This window comes from Schistocerca gregaria, chromosome 5 (assembly GCF_023897955.1).
Source record: "Schistocerca gregaria isolate iqSchGreg1 chromosome 5, iqSchGreg1.2, whole genome shotgun sequence".
Lineage (NCBI taxonomy): Eukaryota > Metazoa > Arthropoda > Insecta > Orthoptera > Acrididae > Schistocerca > Schistocerca gregaria.
In genome coordinates this window covers 168,065,043-168,089,314 of record NC_064924.1, presented here as the reverse complement: position 1 = coordinate 168,089,314, position 24,272 = coordinate 168,065,043, and the positions used below count along the sequence as shown (strand labels likewise).

General features: G+C 40.2%; 1 protein-coding gene across 1 annotated transcript in view; it reads left to right on the top strand.

The window, feature by feature from the left end:
- The window catches only part of LOC126273370 (GPI ethanolamine phosphate transferase 2), a 78,126-nt gene that overhangs the window by 14,316 nt on the left and 39,538 nt on the right, over positions 1–24,272 (top strand). The window contains exons 3-7 of the mRNA XM_049976920.1: positions 2,508–2,717; positions 2,799–2,987; positions 3,097–3,242; positions 11,967–12,181; positions 12,288–12,487. Coding sequence (XP_049832877.1) covers positions 2,508–2,717; positions 2,799–2,987; positions 3,097–3,242; positions 11,967–12,181; positions 12,288–12,487 — 960 coding nt within the window. The remainder of the gene's footprint in view (positions 1–2,507; positions 2,718–2,798; positions 2,988–3,096; positions 3,243–11,966; positions 12,182–12,287; positions 12,488–24,272) is intronic.

The following is a 24,272-nucleotide window of genomic DNA, read 5'->3' as shown; positions in this document are numbered from 1 at the left end:
TAGCAAAGCAAAAACTGAAATGCTTTACTCTGTTTTCAAATGCCCCATTTTTATCCTTGTACCATTGAAAATATGGTTGAAACAAGTGTTACTGACCTTGGTGTTGAGAAACAGAAGTTATTAAAATTGAACAAAGCTCCAGGGCCCAATGGAATCCCTATCAATACCACACCTACACTTATTGACAAAAGTAAAATATTGTGCGGTATCGAGTCATCGTCAGATATAGAAGTAACTTGTGGTGTGCTCCAGGAAAGTGTGTTGGGACCCTCGCTGTTCATACTGTATATCAGTGTCTTTGCAGACAATATTAATAGTAGCCTCAGACATTTTGCAGATGATGCAGTTGTGTGTGATGAAGTACTGTCTGAAAGAAGGTGCATAAATATTCAGTCTTATCTTGATAAGATTTCGAAGTGGTGCAGAAGATTGGCAACTTGCCATAAATAGTTAGAAATATAAAATTGTGTACTTCATGTAATGAAAGACATAGTATCGTATGGCTATAATATCAGTGAGTCACTGTTGGAATTAGCCAACTCGTACAAATACCTGGGTGTAACACTTGATAGGGATATGAAATGGCATGATAACAAAGTTGTGGATGAAGCAGGTGGTTGACTTCTGTTTACTTGTAGAATATTGAAGAAGTGCAATCATTCTACAAAGAAGATTGCTTACAAGTCCTCCTATTAATGGTTCTATAGTATTGCTTAAGTTTGTGGTACTCCTACCAGATAGGACAAGCAGGGGATATTGAACATATACTGAGAAGGGCAGCATGAATGGTCAGTCACAGGTTTGTTTGATCCATGTGAGTGTCACGGAGATACTGAAGGAACTGAACTGTAAGACTCTTGAAGATAGACATAAACTAGCCCAAGAAAGTCTAATAACAAAGTTTCAAGAACTGGTTTTAAATAATGAGTTCTAGGAATATACCATAACCCGATATGTATCACTCACATAGGAATCATGAGGATAATATTAGAACAGTTACTACACACACAGAGGCTTGCAAACAGTAATTCTTCCCACGTTACATATGTAAATGGAACGGGGAGAAACCCTAGTAACTGATAAAGTGGGATGTGTCTTCTGCCATGCACCTCACGGTGCTTTGCAGAGTATAGATGTCAATGTAAATTACACAATCTTAGTATGATTGTGATCTTAGGTATTGCCCTGATGAATGTCACATTCATCTCTGAGTAACTATTGCGACCTACATCCTTATGAATCTGCTTACTGTATTCATCTCTTGGTATCTCCCTAAGATTTTTATCCCCGATGCTTCCCTCCAGTACTAAATTGTTGATCCCTTGATTTCTCAGTATGTGTCCTACTGCCTAATCCGTTCTTCCAATCTGGTTTTGCCACAAATTTTTCTCTTCAGTTCTGTTCAGTACCTCCTCATTAATTACGTGATCAACCCATCTAATCTTCAGCATTCTTCTGTAACACCACATTTCAAAATCTTCTATCCTCTTCCTGTCTTAACTGTTTCTCATCCATGTTTCACTTCAATTGATGGCTACACTCCATACAAATACTTTGGGAAGACTCTTAAGTCTATACATAATGTTAACAAATTTCTCTTCTTCAGGAACACTTTTCTTGCCATTGCCAGTCTACATTTTACATCCTGTCTACTTTGACCATCATCAGTTATTTTGCTGCCCAAATAGCAGAACTCATCTACTGCCTTAAGTGCCTCATTTCCTAATCTAATGTTCTCAACATCACCTGATTTGATTCAACTAAATTCCATTATGGTACACACCTAATTATGGCCCTGTCACAAATGTCAATATGGCTATATGGATTTTAAGCTAGCAATATGAAATTAAAAACCTGGAGTGAGTGCAAATAGTTTATAAAATTATGTGAGAGAAATTCTGGTCTGGAATTATTTTCAGGGGGTGAAATATCTATACTACTGATAGGCATGTATAAAAATATTTGATACTACTCTAGCTTTAAAACCAGTATTTGCTTCTTCAAGGAGGAGAGAAGGAATAGGTTGGCGAATGTTCAAAATTAAGAGCATATCACTCAGCTTTTCGGGCATACTGATATGATGCCTAATGAAGATAAGTACTAACCATCAATTCTGTCTCAGTGTCTTTTTTTTTTTTTTTTTCAAGTAGATGTTCCTTTTAATGTAAATAGATCAAGGTAGTTTAATGACAGATAATTATTTATTGCAGTTCCTAACAGCTCCTCCCTTTGCTAATATGTACTTTGACTTGTTCCACATCGATAAACATTCTCTTTCATGTTGTGAGTTACAGAAAACAGTGAATGAATGAAAATAAATAATAATAATAATAATAATAATAATGTAATACTCAGTATACTTTTGGAAGGCAGCCCAAAAGACACTAAGAAAGCATTTATGTAGAACCCATGAAAGTTTTCTGCAAAGAATCAACAATTATTGTATGTATGACTTAGTAAATGTTGACGTCAACCACATATGAATGAAAGTATGTTCTATATTGCAGGCTCTTACAACAGGTTCAGTGCCCAACTTCATCGATGTTATCCTCAATTTTGGCAGTAGTGCTGTTACTGATGATAACCTATTACATCAGGCAGTCAGCAATGGACTGAAGATTGTCTTCTATGGTGATGACACTTGGCTGAAACTTTACCCAGACAAATTTGTAAGAAGTGAGGGAACTTCATCGTTTTTTGTATCTGATTTCTGGGAGGTAAGTGGTTTCTGCAAATGTGTGTGTGTAGCATGTATTCAAATAGTGTGCAATCAGTAATTTAATAATCTATTCTTGAAGGTTGATAGCAATGTTACGCGTAACTTACCATCTGAACTGAATTCCGATGACTGGAGTATAATGGTACTCCATTATTTGGGCTTAGATCACATTGGACATGTTGAGGGACCAGAAAGCCATCATATAAGAACAAAACTTAATGAAATGGACAGTGTTGTACAAAAAATACATGAACAGTTTGTTGTCAAGGTATGAGCAGTAATATTTTTTCAACTTCTGTTCTCCAGATCATGGAAGAAATATGTACTATACAACCTGAAATTGCTCCATTTGTCTGGAATTTGCAGTTGTGTTTTAGAATACCAATGGAGGAAAACCATCTCTTATGGTCATCTGTGGAGATCATGGAATGAAAGATTCTGGTGGTCATGGTGGTGCATCGCAACCTGAAATAACAGTACCAATTATTGCTGTGGGGCAGAGCTGTGTACAGAGATATTCCAGGTAAAGCACTCATTAAACGCATCTTTTTAATTTTCTTATCTTTGTAAATACTAAACTAGATGATTTTTTTTATGTTTATTAACGGGAAAAAGAAGTGCATACTCAGAACCTTGTGATATCTATGTTACGTACGCTGAGAGGAAAAACAAAATCGCAACACCAAGGAAGAGTTGTACGACAAATGAAAGTTGGTAGGCCTGTTTCCAGATCTGAAAGATGATGTCTATTCAAATTTCCCACCAATCACATGAGAGTGGCACCAGTAGCACCGCTATGAGTATGCAAATGAGGTTTGCTTTAAATACATACCGTAGTAGGTGTGAACATTAATGACCTTTGAGATTGGACGTGTTGAGTTGATGTTAGTCAAGAATGTTTTTAAGCCGACAAAGGTGCCATTATCAGCACCTTACTGAGTTTGAAGAAGGTTGTGTAATAAGGCTATGAGAAGCTGAATGTTCCTTCTGCGACATTGCAGGAATGTGACCACTGAACACTGTTGCTCACAGCAGTGGTCATGAGAATGTGCGTTCACAAGAAGACCGAGCTCTGGACAGCCATGTGCCACAACTGAGATGGACGACAATTGTGTGTTCGCCATATAGCTTTGTTGCATGGTATTTCATCTGCAGCAGCTACCAGAGCAGCATTTGCCACCACAGTGACTTAATGAACTACTAAAAATCAGTTACTTCAAGGATAGCTCCGAGCCAGAAGCCATGTAGCTTGCATGCTGTTGACAAGAAGCCACCACCATTTGCAACTTTGGTGATGTCAGGCAAGAGCTCGTTGGAGGGCAGATGGAGGTCTGTTATGTTTGCTGATGAAAGCTGGTTCTGCCTTGGTACCAGTGATGCCTGTGTGTTGGTTAGAAAGAGGCCAGTTGAGAGCCTGCAGCCAACTTGCCAATGTGCTGGACATAGTGAACCTACATCTGGAGTTATGGTCTGAGTTGCAATTTTGTATGACAGCAGGAGCCCTCTACGTTATCCCATGCATCTGACGGCAAATTTGTATGTAAATCTGGTGATTCGACCTGTTGTGCCACCGTTCATGAACAGCATTCTAGTGGGTGTTTACCAACAAAATAACGTTCAGCCACGTAATGCTGCCTAATATGCTCTACAGTGTGTCAACATGTTGCCTTGGTCTACTGTCACCAGATGTATCTCCAATTGAGCACATATGGGATGTTGGTAGTCAACGACTCCAGCGTCATACGTGAACAGTGTTAAACGTCCCTGTACTAACTGACCATGTGCAACAGGCATGGAACTCCATCACACAAACTGACATCCAGCACCTGAACAACACAATGCATACATGTTTGCAAGCTTGCATTGAACATTCTGGCAGTTACACAAGCCAATAATGTACTGGCATTTCACATTTTCAATAGCTTATCTCGAGTTTACGTTAACCTGTGATCTTGCAACATTAGTAACTTAAATATGTTATCGAGACCAATGTATTTCTGAAATTTCATTATTATACATTAATTATTTTTTGGTGTTGAAATTTTTTCTTGTCAGTGAATTTTAAAATCTGTTCTGAACATGAAAATAAATTCATTTTCAAAATAATCACATTGTCTGTCCTGAGAGCACCTAGTCATTGCAGTTGCATATATGCCCTGATGGTAGTTAGAGATGAGGTATGACAAATTGTACAGCTGTTAAAATATTTTAATTGAATAAAAGTGCCTCTGTGCATGCTGTTTGCACACTGCCACAAGATACTTCTAAATTTTATCCCTCTCTTAAGCTCTCACCATTTGGGAATGGCTGACTACGTATGTTATACTATTATTTAGTTGTACAGTATGTAACATGCAGATTGCTTCCAGTTAGAAGTTCATCACAGTGTCATCTACTTCTATAGCAGCAGATTTTTCATGTATATTGATGCCATGGAATCTTGGATATTCCTACTCTCTGTCCACTCTTGGATTATCTGAAAAACAAATGCTTGATATTTCTACTTCTTTAGGATTATAGAGTTTGTTTTTTCATATCCTTTCATTTCAGTGGACTGTATTGGTATGTTGTTTCTGTGATCTTCTTTGTACTTCATAAGTTAAATAAATTATTTTGTTTGCTGTGACTAAATTACAAGGGTGATTTGAAAAGTTCTCGGAATAGACAAAAAAGCACTTACATCACTGAAACTTTTTTTTATTTTTTCGTGTAGTCTCCTGTAGATTAATGCACTTGGTCCAACGATGTTCCAGTGCCTTGATCACATTTTCAAAATTAGTTTCTTCTAGGCCTGCAAAATAGTTGTCAACTCCGGCTGTCAATTCTTCATTTGAAGTGAATCTTCATCCACCAAGAAAAATATTCAGTTTTGGGAAGAGATGGAAGTCTTACGAAGCCTTATCAGGTGAATAAGGTGGGTGTGGCAACAATTCATACCTTAGTTCATGTAATTTTGCCATGGCGATGGCACATGTGTGCAGGTACGCATTGTCTTGATGGAAGCTGATTCTCTTCCTTGCTAAACGTGGCCTTTTCTTGTGTATCTTTTGTTGCAATTTGTCCAGGAGGTTAGCATAGTATTCTCCAGTAATTGTTTGCCCAGTGGGGAGAAAATCTACAAATAGAATCCCCTTCGCATCCCATGCCATGACCTTTCCTGCTGCAGGAATTGCCATTGCTTTCTTTGATGGCGGAGAATCAGCAAATTTCCACTACTTCGGCTTGTTTTGTCTCTGGGGTATAGTAGTGCATGCAAGTTTTATCAGTGGTCACAAACTGGTGCAAAAAAATCTTGTTTGTTTCTCCTAAAACAGGCCAAACATTGTTTCAATATGTCCTTTCTCATGTGTTTTTGATCCAGCATCAAGAGTTATGGCATCCATCTTGCAGATATTTTTTCAATTTGTAATTCTTCAGTTTAAATGTAATATGCCCTTTCAGATGACATGTGGCAAACATGAGCAATTTCACACACTTTCAATTGGCAGTCCTTCATGACCATTTTGTGCACTTTTGCAATGATTTCTGGAGTATTGACACATCTTGGCTGAATACTGCATGGGTCATCATCTAAGCTTTCCCAACCAAATTTAATTAATTTGTCCACTTGGCAACAGTTGAATATGAAGGAGCCGAGTCACCCAGTGTATTCTGGAAATTGGCATGAAAGTCCTTTGCTTTCATACCTTTCTTTACGAATCTTGCTTGAATCTTAATCCCCCCCCCCCTCCCCCCCATCTTCGCAAATCACTATGTGGCTGTTCGGCTTGCTTTATTTATCTCTTTGTTTGATGCCCTCGGTGTTGAGATGCTGTGGCTACACTGGCTAAAAAATAGGTTGTGGATTCCGACACTGGCTACTGTAAATAATGTAGCCAACAGATGCACAGTTGCATTTCACAGTACTTTACTTTCACTGTTCACAACCCCCTAATAATGCACAGTTATTTGCCAGTGCACTATTATTTCACTTTCAATCAGTCTCATTAATAGTTTTCAGGCGAACATCCACATAGTGATACAATAGTTTAGTGTTGGACATCTACGAGCAGTAAAAGCCTAATCACAAGGTTCACAGTTTTTGAAGAATAGAAAGATATGTTTGGAGCTGGCACTGTCATTGTTTTTACACACGGCCTATTTGTTTAGCACTTATTCCACAGTTAAGTTGAAGCATTATTGTTATTCTAACCAACACAGGTTTCTCGTCTAAAACTTGACCGTGGACTGACTATCTCAGGAACAAAAATTGGCCCCTTACATATCATCAAAATAATAGGCCCTGTACAATTAAATCTTAACTCGTTAAATTAACTGGGCACATAGAAAAATTCTGTCTTTTTAACAGTTTTTTCTTCAGCAAGGATGAAAGACGAATTATTTGTTTAAATGGTGAAATTAACCCATATCGTCATGTAAACACTACTTCGAGAAAACTGTTAATTACTTTTGAATTAATGAAGGGCTGGTTTTCCTATTATGTTTTCGAATAGAGCCACATAGATACTTTTAAGATTACTAGTATTTTGTCTTCCAAACGTTTATAATTAGTACAGAGTTTGTATTTGTTTACATATAAACAATAGAATTTAAGTTGCAAAACAATTACTGATTTCACCCTATAACAAAAGGTACTATCTAGGAATAGTCAAAATAAATTAGAAAATCAATTACTTACTTAAAACCAAGCACAAAATTAGATCTTGTGTTAAATTCTTTAAAACTGAGGACCAACCTTTCTCTTATATGAAAAAGCAGATTATATTCATGTATGTTAATGCTAATTAATTCAAAAATGAAAAAATGAAATTTAAGGGGGCAGATGGGGAAGTAAAAATATCTTAGCTCGCTTTGTCACAACTGCGCGGGAACAACAAGAGAGCTGCGTCACCGCCACAGCTCTCTTCAAAGAGCACTGATGTGGCATGTGTTTACAGGCAACAGTCCATTGAATATCACATGAAAAACTTGTTGCCCTTGCGCTGATCTCTCGTGGTGAATCCGAGAACTTTTCAAACCACCCTCGTAAGAATAACACTTTGAGGAAAAGGTCTATACTAAAACTTGATGGTGAAATGTAGATTCCCTGTGACTTGGTATTTGCTTTAAATTTTGGTAACTGTTTCAAAATTGTTCCACTTGACTGTACCAAGAAAGCCATGTACAACTTGAACAGCAATTTTTGTCAAAACTTAAATAGTGCAGAGGTTTCCCTAAAATTAGGTTCAGGTGTAATCTGATCTCATCCTGCAAAAAGTGGGTCAGAGGACAATAAAAGAATTCTCTTGAAGATCACTCATAATTTCTGATGTTGATGTTCTTAGTTTGATTATTGACTGAATTCTTTTTGAGTAATATTTTGAGTGTGCTACAGAATTCTTCCTTTTCTAGGTATACATCTGTTGTAAATTTATTGATTGCAGTAGCCTGAAGTTTTTGTAAATGTTTGTATGGAGGATAATTTAAAAAAAAAACAAAAAAAAAACTAAGATATACAGGGTGAAATGAGTGTAAGTGCTGAAAATTCTATAGTGGCTGAGGATGGTGTAAGGAACAAAATTACATCAGTATTTAGGTCATTTTCAGACTAATAATTGTAGCTATTACAAGTCACATGTTTTCAGGTTGGATAGTACCTCGATGTATGTGTGGCAAAAGCAAGCCATGTCTATTTTCCCCGAGGCAGCAGATCAAATATTGAAGTGTGGATTTATGAATGCAAAACAGATAATATGTAGTGACAGGCCTCATCCACATTGCAGCGCAGGTATGCCCATGCGGAAAACATCAGATTGTGAAGTTTGTGACATATTTGCGGGAAGACTGATGAGAAAAAAGCAACCACAACACTGATGTATCTACATATTAAGGTATCATGTATAAAAATATCTGCACTTATACTCATTACAACTGTATATCTGTGTAAGGAGAAACATAAAATGTGTCTAACCTCAAACCACTGACTTTGCTGGAATGAATGAATGAGGTTAGTTCATCTGACAACAAACCTAACCTAACATTTGCCAGTTGATTTTATAAGGGCTATCAAACAGGCTGTTTTGAAGCTTCCTGCGGATGTTTGTGAGGAGATTAGGAAAGAAGTACGTCGTGTTGACAAGGGCATGCTCGCCCAAGTGTAGTTTTGGGTGCGGTAGCGTTCATAGTAGGATATTAGAAACACACCATCAGGCAGTAAATGTAATTTATTTGTTACCTCTTATGTCAATTAATAGTTAAAGGTATGCCATTTACTAATGTGCAAGTCATTGTCCATTGCGTGAATTACTTTTTGAATATGACTTTGCACAACACATTCATCTAGGTGGCGTTGGAAGCTACCATAACTCAGCGTAAGTATTCCCTGGGTCATTGCTGATGGCAGCTCTGATGCAATCCTTCAACTCAGGAATGGTGGCACAACTTATTCGGAACACTTCTTGATTCAGGTAGCACCATAGGAAAAAGTCTGCACATGAAAGGTCAGATCAGCGAGGCGGCCAGGAAATGTCACCAAAATGGGAAAGTACTCTACTGGGAAATCTCTGTTGCAAGAAATCCATACAAATTCTGACTATATGCGAGGTCGCTCAGTCTTGTTGAAACCATAATTGTTCCACATCCACATCGACCATACCTAATTGGGGAAGAATGAAGTCTTGCAGCATCTTTAGGTAGCATTCTCTGGTGCACCACTGTCGTCCTCAAAGATGTAAGAGCCAATAATCCCAAAGGAAGCAACTCCACACCACACTGTGACACGAGAACTGTGCGAGGACTTGATGTGCAGTTCATGCAGGTTTACATCACTCCAATAACGCATATTCTGTTTATTCACTGAACCACATAACTCGAAATGAGCTTTATCTGACATCAGGATGGTGTGCAACATTTGTGGGTTTTGGCGAAGGAGATCACGCATGGTTAAACAGAATGTTTTGTGTGAAACCCTATCGCGAGGCCTAATTTCCTGAACAATCTGCAGCTTATATGGGTGAAAATGGAGATCTTTGTGCAACATTCTCCTGAATGAGCGATCAGACATGTGCACAGTTTGCACATGATGACAAGCAGATCTTTTTGGGCTACACAATATTGCGGCATGAACATTTTCCATTGCTTCTGGTGTCCGCACAGTTCTTTCACTTCTTCCCGGTTTGCCATTGCAGACAGAACCTGTTGTTCGAAATGCATGTACCCACCTCACAATGGTCCATCCATCTGGAACTTTCCCATGACGTCCCAAGTTGAAATGTTGCTGAAATAGACACTGGGTAGCAATAACAGAGTCTTGAAATAACTTTCAACGCATGATGCTGTGCACTCTACCGCTCCATATCACTGTCACACTCAAAATAAAGCTCATTAGTACATGAATGCAGCACGAGCTGGCGCGCATTCCTGCAATACGTCATTGTACTATGCAAGTCAAATTATGCTATGAATGCTGCCGCACCCTGTATTACAGCAGCAGAGAGATTTGCTTTGTGTTTTCTTTAAGTGGATCCTGATATTAATATCTTACCTGCGGTCAAGGCCAATACTATGATTGTGTTAGAGAAGCTGCATTATTTTCATAAGATGCAGTGTTTACTGAATGAAGCCCATGTACCTGAGACTCAGTGCCAGCCTGACAAGTAGTTGTAATCGGAAGATCTTGGAGAAAAGTTATTTGTCACAAGATATTATTAAGAATCTTAAATCATACTGTTCTGTACCTCCTAGAGTGTATTGCATTTTCAAGATCCATAAGGAAGTAATTCCTCTGAGACTTATTGTCAGTAATATAGGTAGTATTGTGGAATACAATATACCCAAAACAAACTCTTCTCTGTTGAACCCAGTAATAGGTCAGTGTGTACATCACAGTAGGAATTTGGTAGATTTCAGATGGCAATTAATGGAATTGTGTTTGACTGACTGGTTTTTTGGTAGGGTTTTATGTGGTCTCTCTTCACACATGTGCCTCTGTCAGATTTATTACAGTTAGTTGAGGTTAGGTTTGGTATTGTGTTAACTAGCCTGTTTTGACTTGTTGACTTCCGCTTACTTTTTAATCAGTGCCCAGTTCTATGAACGGAGAGAGGGAGTTGCAGTGGGATGTCCTTTGTCAACTATTGTTGCCATTATTTTTATGAAAGAGTGTGATCAATTTGCTGTAGAGTCAGTGGCATTGAAACCTGCATGCTTTTTTTTAGATACGTAGACAATAATTTTATTATTGAGTCTTATGGGAGTGGGAGTTTGCAGAACTTTTCAGAACATACTAATTGCATCCACCCAAATATTTGCTTGGCTGTGGAGCTGGAAAAGGGTAGTTCACTTTCCTTCCTTGATGTGTTAGTCAAGTCAGCTCACACTTATTTGAATCTTCACGCTGATACTTGTAGCCATCCAGCTTGGCTTGAAGAGGTACTTCGTACTTCTGTTCCCGAGCCCATGTCATCTCCGATCCTGGAAGTTTATCAGTTTGAAGGTACCTTTCACTGAAATGGGTATAATGAGAACAAATCACACACACATTGAATAATGCGAATAATGAGAATAATAATGTGACCCCTAAGTCTACAGCTTGCTTCCCTTACACAGGTTATATTTCTAACATGATTAGTTGTGTTCTGAGGGAACGTGATACTATCTAAGTTTTGGGTCATTTTAGGGACTGTTAAGGATGATCTTGTTTTGTAGAAGGCTTGTGCCTACCGTACCCCTTGCACTAGTGGCTTGCCATATGTAGGCCACTTATCAGAACTGTGGAAGACAGGATACAGAACATGAGTGTTACGTATCCTTACGATAGCCGAGGAGATCTGCAATATTGCCTTGGTTCTGGTCATCTTATGGAATATAACTACACAGAAATTTTGGTGTGCTCATTCAGTTACTGGGATAATGTCCCTGAGGAAGTTGTTGACATTAAATTAGCAAGCAGTCTTATGGAGGCAGAAGTTTTTATCTCTCTCTCTCTCTCTCTCTCTCTCTCTATCTCTCTCTCTCTCTCTCCCCCTCCCTCCCAGTCAAACAACAGAGAGGTGAACTAAGCTGATTCCATTCTTGTTCATTGCCCTTAATTCTTCAGCTGTTAATTAGGTGTTCTGTTAAATGTAATGGCTATTTCCACCGACTCAGAAAATATTGTATTTGTAGCCCAGTTTTACTTTGTTTGTATTGGATGGGTGAGGAAAACACATTTCTGTTTTTATAGCATGATTCACTTTATAATACAGCAGAGAAATATTTGTATTTTCAGCTCTGTGTTTGATAATGAAAGAATTATTTCACAAATTGATTTAGTTCCTACATTGTCTGTTCTTCTGGGAGTTCCTATACCAGCTGGTAATCTGGGGAAGACCATATATGGACTGTTGCATCACCTACCATCAAACAAACAGTTGTATTTCTTATATTATAATGCTCAACAAATGGCTGAGTTGTTTGGAAAAACCTTTGAGATAACAGAATCAGGTATGCCAACAAATATTTTGACGATGTACTGTGCGTTAAAAAAGTGTAAACAACTATATAAGGAAATGTGTATAAAACTAATGGTATGATTTTTCTGTAATGCAAGATTGTCATTCAGAATATCAAAAAGCTATTCAACTTCATGAGAAATGGTTAATTTATGAACAAGAAGAAAAGAACACAGCCATTGAAACAACCATTGCAGCATATTACTCTGCACTGTCATGCATGGGTTTCAAACTTACGGAGTCACTTATAAAGTATGACATCCACACAATCTGTGTTGCCATTGGGGTGTTGTTGCAGGTAAGACCTCTGTATCTTATGTTTTTAAAAATAATTACAATAATCACAGGACAGAAATTACCACTGAATCTACTTGAGACCATTGTTGTAAATAAAACAGAAAGAAACTTCCACATGGGAAAAATATATTAAAAACAAAGATTCCAAGACTAAACAAGCGGGAAAGCGCCGGCAGACAGGCACATGAACAAAACACACAAACACAGACACAGAATTACGAGCTTTCGCAACTGGCAGTTGCTTCGTCAGGAAAGAGGGAAGGAGAGGGAAAAATGAGAGGATGTGGGTTTTAAGGTAGAGGGTAAGGAGTCATACCCTCTACCTTAAAACCCACATCCTTTCATTTTTCCCTCTCCTTCCCTCTTTCCTGACGAAGCAACTGCCAGTTGCGAAAGCTCGTAATTCTGTGTGTGTGTTTGTGTGTTTTGTTCATGTGCCTGTCTTCCGGCGCTTTCCCGCTTGGTAAGTCTTGGAATCTTTGTTTTTAATATATTGAGACCATTGTTGTGTTGAAAGGCCTTTGTGTGTGGAATGTGTCTAACAAAATGTTCACATCCATCAGCTATGCTCTGAGTGTTTCTCTTCATGCAGCAGTCATTTTCCCTCTGCACTCCATTTTTTATTGCTTCTATATATTTAATAAAATTGTTCTCTTTGTCATTTGGTTTCCAGGTAACATTTATTCACTTCTGTTAAAATTTTATTGTTAATGTGCTCTTTACTGTGACTTATGCTTAGCATTTCTAAAACAATTTTTTCTCAGACTATCTTTTGAAGAGTGTGCTCCACTACTTTTAACAACTTTAGGTTTAAGATAGTGGAAATACCACAAAAAAACTATATGGCAAAGTATTTATCTGACACCTAATGTCATTTCTAACTTACATCATGTGGTTAACAGTCTGAGTCTCAGTATAAGTACAATGCATATTTCTTGGAATATCAGATATGAATTAAAATTGATTTCCACTATTCCAGATGAACATCTGTTGCGATAAGAATAGTCATCATGTGTTACTTCAGTAATTTGTTGTGTGACATGTTTGTGTCACTACCCCATTAACTCTGGTGTAATAGTAACATAGAATAGAAGGATATAATGCAACAGCAATTGCTAATTTACTTTTACGTCCAACTATCTTGCATGAAATATGAGGTTCATTCAAATGAAACCTGGTCAGTGTGTCTACTTTTGTCTTACACGTAAGATGGCACCATGTAACTGCGGGTATGGTGGCGCCATCGATCGGTAGAGAGACTGACGCGTGTGCACTGTTTGATGTTGCATAGCATCAGTGTTGTTTCATGCCAAAGAGACAATTTATCGTCCACTACCAAATGTGCAGATGAGTAAGCAGGAACAAGGAGGAGTGAATCGATTTTTGGTGGTGGAGAGCGATGGAGGGAGTTGGAGCCCGTGAAATGTATCGATGGATGAAGGCTGTTTATGGTGCGTACAGTCTGAGTCGTTCAAGTGTTGTGGAATGGTGTAAACGATTCCTTCAGGGGCATGAGTCAGTAGAAGACGATGCTCATCCTGGACAGGCTCATCATGTCATCACACCGGAAATGATTGTGGAAGTGAATGCTTTAATCTTGGGCAGTTGTAAAATCACCGTGGATTGAGGTCCATCAGTTACTGGTTTTAGCATGGGCACCACCCATGACAAAGTGTGTGACTGGGTCCAGGTCTGGATCTGACAGCAGTGTACTAGCCTCTTTAAGGATGAAATCGACTGGCTGGTGTTGCAATGGGATAAGTGTGCCAACAGTTTGACAGAGTGGAGTCAGCTCTAGTTCACAAAAACTGATAATGGCCAGGAGACTGGAGTCCTGACCCCGCGCCCCTCCGTACCAAATCCAGTGACACCATCAGCAGAGAATGACATGGCAGTCAGTTGGTACTGATGGGCATACCACGACGTGGACGTGGATGGAGTTTGAGAGTGGAATGATCGAGAAATAGTCTGAACTGAACCCTCTGCCAGTCTAGTAAAAGGTGTCGTACTGTTCTTTAAGGGCCCTGGCTGGATACACTAGATCGCGTGTTTAGAATGGCAGGGAGAGATAAGATGCAGTAAGTTTAGTTTTGGTTCATGCAACAGAGACCCAAGACCAAAATTGTTTTGTCTCTCTGATCCTGTCAGATCAAATCAAATCAATTCTCTGCCAACCTGTTAAGTTTGATCCACTTGATAGAGAAATGCTTCAGTTTATCATATGCCAACTCCCCTCTCCCCCTCCCTCCCTCCCCTCCCTCCCTCCCTCCCTCCCTCCCTCCCTCCCTCCCTCCCTCCCTCCCTCCCTCCCTCCCTCCCTCCCTCCCTCCCTCCCTCCCTCCCTCCCTCCCTCCCTCCCTCCCTCCCTCCCTCCCTCCCTCCCTCCCTCCCTCCCTCCCTCCCTCCCTCCCTCCCTCCCTCCCTCCCTCCCTCCCTCCCTCCCTCCCTCCCTCCCTCCCTCCCTCCCTCCCTCCCTCCCTCCCTCCCTCCCTCCCTCCCTCCCTCCCTCCCTCCCTCCCTCCCTCCCTCCCTCCCTCCCTCCCTCCCTCCCTCCCTCCCTCCCTCCCTCCCTCCCTCCCTCCCTCCCTCCCTCCCTCCCTCCCTCCCTCCCTCCCTCCCTCCCTCCCTCCCTCCCTCCCTCCTCCCTCCCTCCCTCCCTCCCTCCCTCCCTCCCTCCCTCCCTCCCTCCCTCCCTCCCTCCCTCCCTCCCTCCCTCCCTCCCTCCCTCCCTCCCTCCCTCCCTCCCTCCCTCCCTCCCTCCCTCCCTCCCTCCCTCCCTCCCTCCCTCCCTCCCTCCCTCCCTCCCTCCCTCCCTCCCTCCCTCCCTCACTCACTCACTCACTCACTCACTCACTCACTCACTCACTCACTCACTCACTCACTCACTCACTCACTCACTCACTCACTCACTCACTCACTCACTCACTCACTCACTCACTCACTCACTCACTCACTCACTCACTCACTCACTCACTCACTCACTCACTCACTCACTCACTCACTCACTCACTCACTCACTCACTCACTCACTCACTCACTCACTCACTCACTCACTCACTCACTCACTCACTCACTCACTCACTCACTCACTCACTCACTCACTCACTCACTCACTCACTCACTCACTAGGATATAGATGGTCACCTGTTAACTTTCTAGTTCTAAGTGTCAGTATCCAGACAAAACCTCCAATTTATGCTACACTGATTGTTGCTAGTTCATATGTCCACTGTGGATTTGTTGTCACCAACATCAAATTTTTGTTGTTGTCTTCAGTCCTGAGACTGGTTTGATGCAACTCTCCATGCTACTCTATCCTGTGCAAGCTTCTTCATCTCCCAGTACCTACTGCAACCTACATCCTTCTGAATCTGCTAAGTGTATTCATCTCTTGGTCTCCCTGTACGATTTTTACCCTCAACACTGCCCTCGAATGCTAAATTCGTGATCCCTTGATGCCTCAGGACATGTCCTACCAACCAATCCCTTCTTCTAGTCAAGTTGTGCCACAAACTTCTCTTCTCCCCAATCCTATTCAATACTTCCTCATTAGTTATGTGATATACCCATCTAATCTTCAGCATTCTTCTGTAGCACCACATTTCGAAAGCTTCTATTCTCTTCTTGTCAAAACTATTTATCGTCCATGTTTCACTTCCATACATGGCTACACTCCATACAAATACTTTCAATACTTTCAAAAACGATTTCCTGACACTTAAATCTGTACTCGATGTTAACAAATTTCTTTTCTTCAGAAACGCTTTGCTTGCCATTGCCAGTCTCCATTTTATATCCTCTCTACTTCGACCATCATCAGTTATTTTGCTCCCCATATAGCAAAACTCTTTTACCACTTTAAGTGTCTCATTTCCTAATCTAATTCCCTCAGCATCACCCAACTTAATTCGACTACATTCCATTATTCTCGTTTCGCTTTTGTTGATGTTCATCTTATATACTCCTCTCAAGACACTGTCCATTCCGTTCAACTGCTCTTCCAAGACCTTTGCTGTCTCTGACAGAATTACAATGTCATCGGAGAACCTCAAAGTTTTTATTTCTTCTCAATGGATTTTAATACCTACTCTGAATTTTTCTTTTGTTTCCTTTACTGCTTGCTCAATATACAGATTGAATAACATCGGAGAGAGGCTGCAATCCTGTCTTACTCCCTTCCCAACCGCTGCTTCCCTTTCATGCCCCTCAACTGTTATAACTACCATCTGGTTTCTGTACAAATTGTAAATAGCCTTTTGCTCCCTGTATTTTACCCCTGCCACCTTTAGAATTTGAAAGAGAGTATTCCAGTCAACATTGTCAAACACTTTCTCTAAGTCTACAAATGCTAGAAATGTAGGTTTGCCTTTCCTTTCTTCTAAGATAAGTCATAAGGTCAGTATTGCCTCATGTGTTCCAACATTTCTACGGAATCCAAACTGATCTTCCCCGAGGTCGGCTTCTACTAGTTTTTCCATTTGTCTGTAAAGAATTCATGTTAGTATTTTGCAGCTGTGGCTTATTAAACTCATTTTTCGGTAATTTTCACATCTGTCAACACATGCTTTCTTTGGGATTGGAATTATTATATTCTTCTTGAAGTGTGAGGGTATTTCGCCCGTTTCATACAGCTTGCTCACCAGATGGTACAGTTTTGTCAGGACTGGCTCTCCCAAGGCTGTCAGTAGTTCCAATGGGATGTTGTCTACTCCGGTGGCCTTGTTTCGACTCAGGTCTTTCAGTGCTCTGTCAAACTCTTCACGCAGTATCTTACCTCCCATTTCGTCTTCATCTACATCCTCTTCCATTTCCATAATATTCTCCTCAAGTACATCGCCCTTGTATAAACCTTCTATATACTCCTTCCACCTTTCTGCCTTCCCTTCTTTGCTTAGAACTGGGTTGCCATCTGAGCTCTTGATATTCATATACGTGGCTCTCTTCTCTCCAAAGGTCTCCCTAATTTTCCTGTAGGCAGTATCTATCTTACCCCTAGAGAGATAATCTTCTACATCCTTACATTTGTCCTCTAGCCATCCCTGCTTAGCCATTTTGCACTTCCTGTTGATGTCATTTTTGAGACGTTTGTATTCCTTTTTGCCTGCTTCATTTACTGCATTTTTATATTTTCTCCTTTCATCAATTAAATTCAATATTTCTTCTGTTACCCAAGGATTTCTACTAGCCCTCGTCTTTTTTCCTACTTGATCCTCTGCTGCCTTCACTACTTCATCCCTCAAAGCTACCCATTCTGCTTCTACTGTATTTCTTTCCCCTATTTCTGTCAATTGTTCCCTTATGCTCTCCCTGAAACTCTGTACAACCTCTAGTTCTTTCAGTTTATCCAGGTCCCATCTCCATAAATCCCCACCTTTTTGCAGTTTCTTCAGTTTTAATCTACTGTTCATAACCAATAGATTGTGGTCAGAGTTCACATCTGCCCCCGGAAATGTCTTACAATTTAAATCCTGTTTCCTAAATCTCTGTCTTACCATTATATAAGCTATCTGATACCTTTTAGTATCTCCAGGGTTCTTCCATGTATACAACCTCCTTTCATGATTCTGAAACCAAGTGTTAGCTATGATTAAGTTGTGCTCTGTGCAAAATTCTACCAGGCGGCTTCGTCTTTCATTTCTTAGCCCCAATCCATATTCACTTACTACGTTTCCTTCTCTCCCTTTTCCTACACTCGAATTCCAGTCACACATGACTATTAAATTTTCATCTCCCTTCACTATCTGAATAATTTCTTTTATTTCATCATGCATTTCTTCAATTTCTTCGTCATCTGCAGAGCTAGTTGGCATATAAACTTGTACTACTGTAGTAGGTGTCGGCTTCGTATCTATCTTGGCCACAATAATGCGTTCACTATGCTGTTTGTAGTAGCTTACCCGTATTCCTATTTTCCTATTCATTATTAAACCTACTCCTGCGTTACCCCTATTTTATTTTGTGTTTATAACCCTGTAGTCACCTGACCAGAAGTCTTGTTCCTCCTGCCACTGAACTTCACTAATTCCCACTATATCTAACTTTAACCTATCCATTTCCCTTTTTAAATTTTCTAACCTACCTGCCCGATTAAGGGATCTGACATTCCACGCTCCGATCCGTAGAACGCCAGTTTTCTTTCTCCTGACAACGGCATCCTCTTGAGTAGTCCCCACCCAGAGATCCGAATGGGGGACTAATTTTACCTCCAGAATATTTTACCCAAGAGGACGCCATCATCATTTAATCATACAGTAAAGGTGCATGCCCTCGGGAAAAATTACGGCCGTAGTTTCCCCTTGCTTTCAGCCGTTTGCAGTACCAGCACAGCAAGGCCGTTTTGGTTATTGTTACAAGGCCAGATCAGTCAATCATCCAGACTGTTGCCCTTGCAACTACTGAAAAGCCTGCTGCCCCTCTTCAGGAACCACACGTTTGTCTGGCCTCTCAACAGATACCTCTCCGTTGTGGTTGTACCTACGGTACGGCTATCTGTATCACCGAGGCACGCAAGCCTCCCCACCAATGACAAGGTCCATGGTTCATGTGGGGGGGGGGGGGGTAGTGTGGGGGGGGGGAGGACACATCAAATTATCAAAATAAATTTGAGATAGTGGCTGATCTTCAGCATATAGCATTTGTGTTGGCACATTAATCAGTTTGGTTTTCTGAAATCTTCTTTCTAAAACACGCTTTTTTTTTTTGGTCACCCAGGCTTAATTTTGGTGTCTGCACAACGAGTTTTGTTTGTTTGCTTGTTTGTTTGTTTGTTTCCTTCAAATGTAGTGTAGCTTTAGTATTAATTAGAACATTATTTTTTTAGGCAACCTACTGTACCTGCTGCCCAGTGTGTTGCTCTGCTGCTTTCAGTAACTTGTGAGGTTCATTTCAAAATGAATCACCACTTTCATCAGATTGACAACATTTACTTTACATGACTTGTGTTTTGCTCTCTTTTTCTTTAACATATTGTTGTTGTTGTTGTGGTCTTCAGTCCTGAGACTGGTTTGATGCACCTCTCCACGCTACTCTATCCTGTGCAAGCTTCTTCATCTCACAGTACCTACAGCAGGCTACATACTGCTGGTGAGTGGCATTACTTTGTGTTTAGTGATGAATCACAGATCTGCACTACACCAATCGGCAAGAAGGGCAGAGAGGTCCCATTCTTCCAATGTTTTGGAAAGGCACAGTGGCATTACTTCTGGTGTGGTAACCATCAGGCACGGATACAGGTTGGGATGGTAGAGACTGAGGGAACTATAATGGCACAATGGTGCGACACAAACATCCAGCAACCTCATACGTTACCTCTCATATGACAGCAGTGTGGTGCCCTTTTTTAAAGAGGACAATGCTCATGCACACATGGCACATGTATCTAAGAACTATCTGTGTGGTGCTGAGACACTCCCATGGTCAGCAAGATCCCCAGAGCTGTCCCCAATGGAAAATGAATGGCACCAGTTAGGACATCAAATACATCCAATGGCAGTATGCAGGGTACCAAGGAGCAGTTACGACAGTTGCAGACCAGCCTCACTCAGGAGAGGGGACAAGAGGTTTATGACACCCTTCCCAACTGAATCAGTGCATGCATCAAGACCAGATGGTGTGCAATGTCATGCTGACAACTGGGTTCACACTGTCCAGTTCATTGGAAATTTGACTCTCAATCTGTGACGTTTGATTTTGTTTCCTCCTTCTTTTACGGATGCTTCACTTTTTCATCAGCCAGTGTATATCCTAAGGCATCCATGCATCATTGCTTCATACAAAAATTTCATGCTTATTAATGAAAAACAAACTGTGGGAGTTCTGGAGTATTACTTTATTTCTTCAAATGGTTTTTGACTTACAAGACCACCTTCAAACAGTTGTCTGAATAGACTGTTATAAGTGAAAAACATATTCAGTTAACAAAATTAATACTGCAAAACCATCACAGTTTGAATTTTTCACAGATAATCTTTTATTCTGTCTATGTTAAAGTAGTCTAAGCTTGAGTTAATCCTTTGGAGCATGTCGAAAGATTCAACAGTGTACACAAGCTGCACTCTCCAGGCATTATTGATTAGAGTCACAGTCTGCTCTGCTTTAGTACACCTAGAATGCAGACACAGGTGTCTGTACATAATGATTCCTGTACTTGGGAGAGTATTGAGAAACATATTTATGGAAAGGAACCTCAAACTATGCAAGTCATGATGATAGTGCAAAACTTTGAGCAGTTTATATAAAAAACCAGCAGTATTCTTCTTCTTCTTCAGTAGCGCTACAGCCCTTGGTGAGCCTTGGCTTCTTCAACAATCTTTCTCCACACTTCTCGGTTATTTGCTGCTCTTTACCTCTCCCGGACTACCATACTAATGATATCCATTATTACCTCGTTGATCCATCTTCTTCTAGGTCTCCCTTTTCGCCTAACTGAATGGATCACACCTTTCATCATTTTCTTTGGAATTCTATCCTCTACCATTCTCTCAAAGTGTCCTTCTCTCAAAGTGTCCTAGCCACCATATTCGCTGTGTTTTCACAAATTTTACTATGTCCCTGCCATTTATTAACTATTGTAATTCGACATTGTAGCGTATTCTTCAGCCTTCTTTCTCTCTTAATGGCCCATAGACTTTGCGTAGTATTTTCCACTCAGTGGTTCTTTGTGCATTTTTATCGTGTTCTGTCAACGTCCATACCTCTGACCCATATATGATAGCTGGGTGGACTAGGGAATTATATATTAGCAGTTAACTTTTTCTTGTAACAAGGCTATTTTTGAAAAGTTGCATAGTTTCAAAATCAGCTCTGTTTCCTGGTTGAATTTTTTCCCTTGTAGCCTTTCCAATACTGTCATCAAACCAGCAGTATTAGATTCGGCATACATGAGAAAATAGAAATAGAAAAAAAAAATTGAAACTTATTAATATTCTTTATAATGGAATAAAATTATACTGTAGACTTTAAAAAAATGGGATCTCCTGTCTTCGAGGAAACCACAAAAACCTATTAACCCTGAAGTGGTTGCATCTATGTATAAAGTGTGCTAACCGCAAATAATATTGTCCTGTACTGTTCCATTGTTGTATTACAGTTGAAAGCCCATACTATACCTTCATTATTGCTTCAGCTAACACAGTGGCAAGTTGTGCTGTCACAAATCCAAGGGAGCAGCAGTAATATATGAAGGTTGGAACTTTCATAGTAGCTACTATTCGTTTACAGCTCATACAAAATAGATATGAGTTTCAAAATTTTACTGATCTTCAAAGTTTTTCTGATCTTCAAAGTTGTCACCAGCATTGTGTATAACCCATTGCCAGCAATGTGGAAGTCGTAGGATACATTTTGAGCAGCGTGGTCTATTGCCCGACGAATTTGTAGCAGTACTGAAGTGTTTCCTTCAGTTTAGAAATCGAGTTGAACTCACGAGAGCTTAAGCCAGGGGAGTGCAGTAGGTGATATAGTACTTAGCAGTCCCATAAGTCAAACAAATCAGTAACAGCTTGCACTGAACTTGCTTTAGCATTGTCCTGCAAAATGATGGTCAGGTCCTGCAGAAAGTGTCATCACTTCTGTCTCTATACTGTTCATTTTTGGAACACAAACCTACGGCCAGCTTAGAGACAGAAATGATGACACTTTCTGCAGGACGTGGCCATCATTTTGCAGGACAATGCTCAAGCATGTTCAGTGCAAGCTGTTACTGATTTGTTTGGCTGATAGAGCTCCTAAGTGCTGTACCACCTACTGCTCTTCCCTGACTTAAGCCCTCGTGAGTTCAGCTCGATTTTGAAACTGAAGGAAACACTTCATGGCATTCACTCCAGAACTGCTACAAATTCGTTGGTCAGTAGACCGCACCGCTCGAACTGTCAACACAACTGGCACTGCTAAGAGTATCCTACGAGTTCCACATCACTGGCAACGGGTTATACGCAATGCTGGTGACTACTTTGAATGTCAGTAAAACTTTGAAACACATTTATTTTGTACGAGCTGTAAATAAATAGCTGCCACTATTAAAGTTACAATCCTTGTAATAAACAGAAAGCTAGCTGCTGAAAAATATACAATCTGTACAAGAAAATGATCCAGATTGCAAGCTAGCGGCGCAGTCTCTCAATGAGGCAGTTGTATACAACATAAACTGTTGGGTGCAATCTGATGCAGCTTAGCGAGGTGGCGCAGTGGTTAGCACACTGGACTTGCATTCGAAAGGACAAAGGTTCAATCCCTCGTCCGGCCATCCTGATTTAGGTTTTCCGTGATTTCTCTAAATCTCTCCAGGCAAATGCCGGGATGGTTCCTTTGAAAGGGCACGGCCGACTTCCTTCCCAATCCTTCCCTAATCCTATGAGACCGATAACCTCGCTGTTTGGTCTCTTTCCCCCAAACAGCCAACCAGCCTTAAAGTATGTAGTTTCTGCGGGGTAACACTTGTACATGGTTTACTTATTATTGTCCAAGTAAACAATGATTCAGCTCATATAATGTAAGTTTATTTTACCATACACTAATTAAACTAAGATTAAACTATGATTTTGCTCATACATGTTTGGAACACAAAGACAGCTATTCTTTTTTGTGTTACAAAAAATGCCACACCTGCTCAGTGTTTAATTGAGAATTGTACAATGTATCAAAGAAAAAAGTGGCCCCACATCAATAATACACACGTCCAATCATATAAATGGACCATTTTATTTAACATCAGAAAAGATAAAAAAATGCACCAATTAAAAGTCATGACATAGGTCGAAAATGGTCATTCTGTACCTCTATAGACATTTTTTGTGCTTGTGAAATCGCATTTAAACTCGCTCAGTTGCCCAGTAGTTTGTTGTATGTTTTTCTATGGTCAGTCTACTGTTTTAGTGTTATTATCATATGGAGTAGAGTCCCGGTAATCCGAACTAATTGGGATCGGACATTGGTGAGAATGTATCTAAACTGGCAACAGAACTGGGTGTTGGTAAAGCAACCATTTGTGATTGGAAGAAGAACCGTGTGAAGCTTGAACAGTCCTGTGCAACGTCTTCGAGAAAAACACCCGAAATTCAACAGACTTTGAAAACAGTCCCAGTGCTATAAAGTGGATGAAGCTCTTTTCCTTTGGTTTATGCAGGAAAGAGAAAGGGGAACTCCTTTGAGTGGAGCACTGGTTCAGGACGACGCTGTTTACCTGAACAAGTTAATGAATGGTGATCAGTCTTTTTAGTGCGAGTATGGGTTGGTTGGACAGATTCAAAAACCCTCATGTAATCAATCAGCTAACAATTGTTGGAGGGAAGCTTTCTTCTGACCGTGATGCAGTGAAGGAATACTTGGGTGAGTTTGAAAAAATAAGAGAGGGAAAGTATTCTCCCCAACAAATTTGTAATGATGATGAGACTGGCTTTAATTTTAGGGCATTGCCAACAAAAAACCTGGCATCAAAAGCAGAAGACCACACTCCTGGTTTTAAAATGTGCAAAGGTCATGTGACTTTATTAGTGCGCAGCAACACTGCTGATAATCAGAAGCTGCTTTTAATGCTGATTGGCAAATCTGCTAGGCCCAGAGCTTTTAAAAACTGCAACATGAAGTCTCTGCCCATGTGTTATCGCAACCAGAAAAAAAAGCATGGATGGATGGTAAGCTGTTCAAAGAATGGTTTCATGGCCAATTTGTTCCCTTTGTTCGATGGTTTTCTAAGGAAAATCATTTGTCTACCCGTGCAATACTTTTGATTGATAATGTGCCATATCACCCCAGCACTGGAGAATTATGTGATGAAGAAATTGTCAAAG